The 2,171-nt window shown below is 49.8% G+C and overlaps 1 protein-coding gene across 1 annotated transcript in view; it reads right to left on the bottom strand.

Moving 5' to 3' along the window:
- LOC105887313 (non-specific lipid-transfer protein-like) overlaps window positions 1–2,171 on the bottom strand; it is an 11,183-nt gene extending 9,012 nt beyond the window's left edge. Inside the window, exon 1 of the mRNA XM_023515124.1 lies at window positions 2,063–2,171. Within this exon, the coding sequence (XP_023370892.1) occupies window positions 2,063–2,131 (69 nt within the window). The 5' untranslated portion in view covers window positions 2,132–2,171. The remainder of the gene's footprint in view (window positions 1–2,062) is intronic.

The following is a 2,171-nucleotide window of genomic DNA, read 5'->3' as shown; positions in this document are numbered from 1 at the left end:
AAAAAAAAAAAAAACACATGAGGACACCATGGGGTGGCGCCCATAGCTCAGTGGGTAGGGCACTGGCCACATGCATCAGGGCTGGTGAGCTCAAACCTAGCCCGGGCCTGTTAAAATAAAAAAATAGCCAGGTGTTGTGTCGGGAACCTGTAGTCTCAGGTACTCGGGAGGCTGAGGCAAGAGAATCGCTTGAGCCAGGGAATTTGAGGTTGCCAAGAGCTATGATCCCTCAGCACTCTAGGCCACGGCACTCTACTGAGGGCAACAAAGTGAGACTCTGTCTCAATTAAAAAAAAATCTATCAATAGAATTAAAAGTTCCTTTAAAAACAAAGAAATTTTTTAAAAACTTGGGGGGGGGGCGGGGTCTGTGGCTCAGTTAGTAAGGTGCCGGCCCCATATACTGAGGTTGGTGTGTTCAAAGCCAGCCCCAGCCAAACTGCAACAAAAAAATAGCCAGGTGTTGTGGCAGGCCTAGGAGTTTGAGGTTGCTGTGAGCTATGATGCCGCAACACTCTACCAAGGATGACAAAGTGAGACTCTGTCTCAAAAAAAAAAAATTCTTGACAGTATCAATTACCTAGTATACACTACAGCACTCTACAGAGGGTGACAAAGTGAGACTCTGTATCAAAAAAAAAGTCTTACTATCCCCCTATATTACAAGTTCCCCTCTTCAATGAAAGATGACTTTTCTATTTACGTGTTTTGATTGAACTCTCTACTCTCAGCCCACTGGTAAAATAATAAAATTTTAGGGATGCTGTCTCAGAAATAGAACCCTTGCTAGGAACCCTTTCACAAAACTCATCTATTTAATATTGTTCAACCCGCATTCATGAAGGCCTCTAGGGACCAGGCATTTTCAGGGTGACAGGAGTATAGCAGTGAATATGAAAGACATGGTACACACCCTGGAGGAGCTTACATACTTTGAGAAAATAGACATATAAACAGAATTTTAGTACTGTATAACACAGTAAGTACAAGACAAAGATAAGGACAACATAAAGCTTTACCGGCAAAGTCAGAAAGATCAGAGGCTTCCGGGAGAAGGTAAGACATGAACTGATTCTTTAATAATGCAAAAAAAGTTAACCAAGCGAAGATAAATGGTACAAGGAGTAAGAATAAAAGAAGCAAAGCAACAGAGGTATGGAAGTACAGAGTATGGGAAGAAACTAAAAGCAATTTGGCTTTAGGGGATAGTAAGGATATTAAGAAAAAGCCTGGCCCGATATGGTGCCTCACGCCTGGAATTCCAGCTCTTTAAGAAGGCCAGGCGGGAAGAAGGTGCTTGAAGCCAGGAGGTGGAGACAAGCCTGGGCAACACAGCAAGACCCCATCTCTACAAAAACAAAATAAATTCACCAGGCCGGCTAGTGCGCGCCTGCAGTCCTAGGTACTCCGAAGGCTGCTCGCACCACTGCACTCCCACGTGGAAGGAGAGTGAGACCCTGAAGGGGCGCGGGTTAGGAAAGAAAGGATGAAGACCGTAAGAGCCTCTAGCTTCCAGAGTAGCAAACGGACACTTCTGCGGTCAGAGCATCCAGGAAAACTGCCACCTGTGCCATGACACTGAGCACCATTCCTGTTGCTCGTGGCGATCCACACCTGGAGGTGTCTCTAAGAGGGAATCCAGACCTCGTGGCATTCACGACCCACTTCCCCTCTGATGCGAGAAGGCTCCTGTCTCGGGTCGAGCTGCACGTACCTACGGACTTTGCTCAGAATCTAAAGAGGTGAGAACTTGGGCTGTCCTAAGGGCTGCTTCACAAACTCTGGCCAGAGAAAAGGGAAAGAAGGAGAAAAGAATGGCCACAGGAACAGGCCCGTGACACTACGACCCCCGGAGACACCCGAAGATCACAACACCTGCTCCCTCCGCCCCGAGTCGCCACCCGATGCCCCATGCGCCAGGCAGCCGCAGCTGGGGCAGCACCATCCGGGCGGGAAGGACAGGCGGAGGAACAGCGCGGGCACTGACCATCCCCTTTCCCGGGCCCCGCCCAGGGCCCCCGGCCTCCCAAGAGCCGCCTCCGTGGGTCCACTGCTCCGTTTACCTTGGTCATGCCAACCCCCACCACGAACACCCGGCGCAGGGGCGGACACCTCTGCACAGAGGACAACATGGCTCCGCTAGTGCCCAGCTGAGGCGAGCGCAGCTGAAGA

The sequence above is a fragment of the Otolemur garnettii genome, unplaced genomic scaffold, assembly GCF_000181295.1.
Source record: "Otolemur garnettii isolate 467f Iridium unplaced genomic scaffold, OtoGar3 scaffold00066, whole genome shotgun sequence".
Classification (NCBI taxonomy): Eukaryota; Metazoa; Chordata; class Mammalia; order Primates; family Galagidae; genus Otolemur; species Otolemur garnettii.
This window is presented reverse-complemented; position numbering and strand designations above follow the sequence as displayed.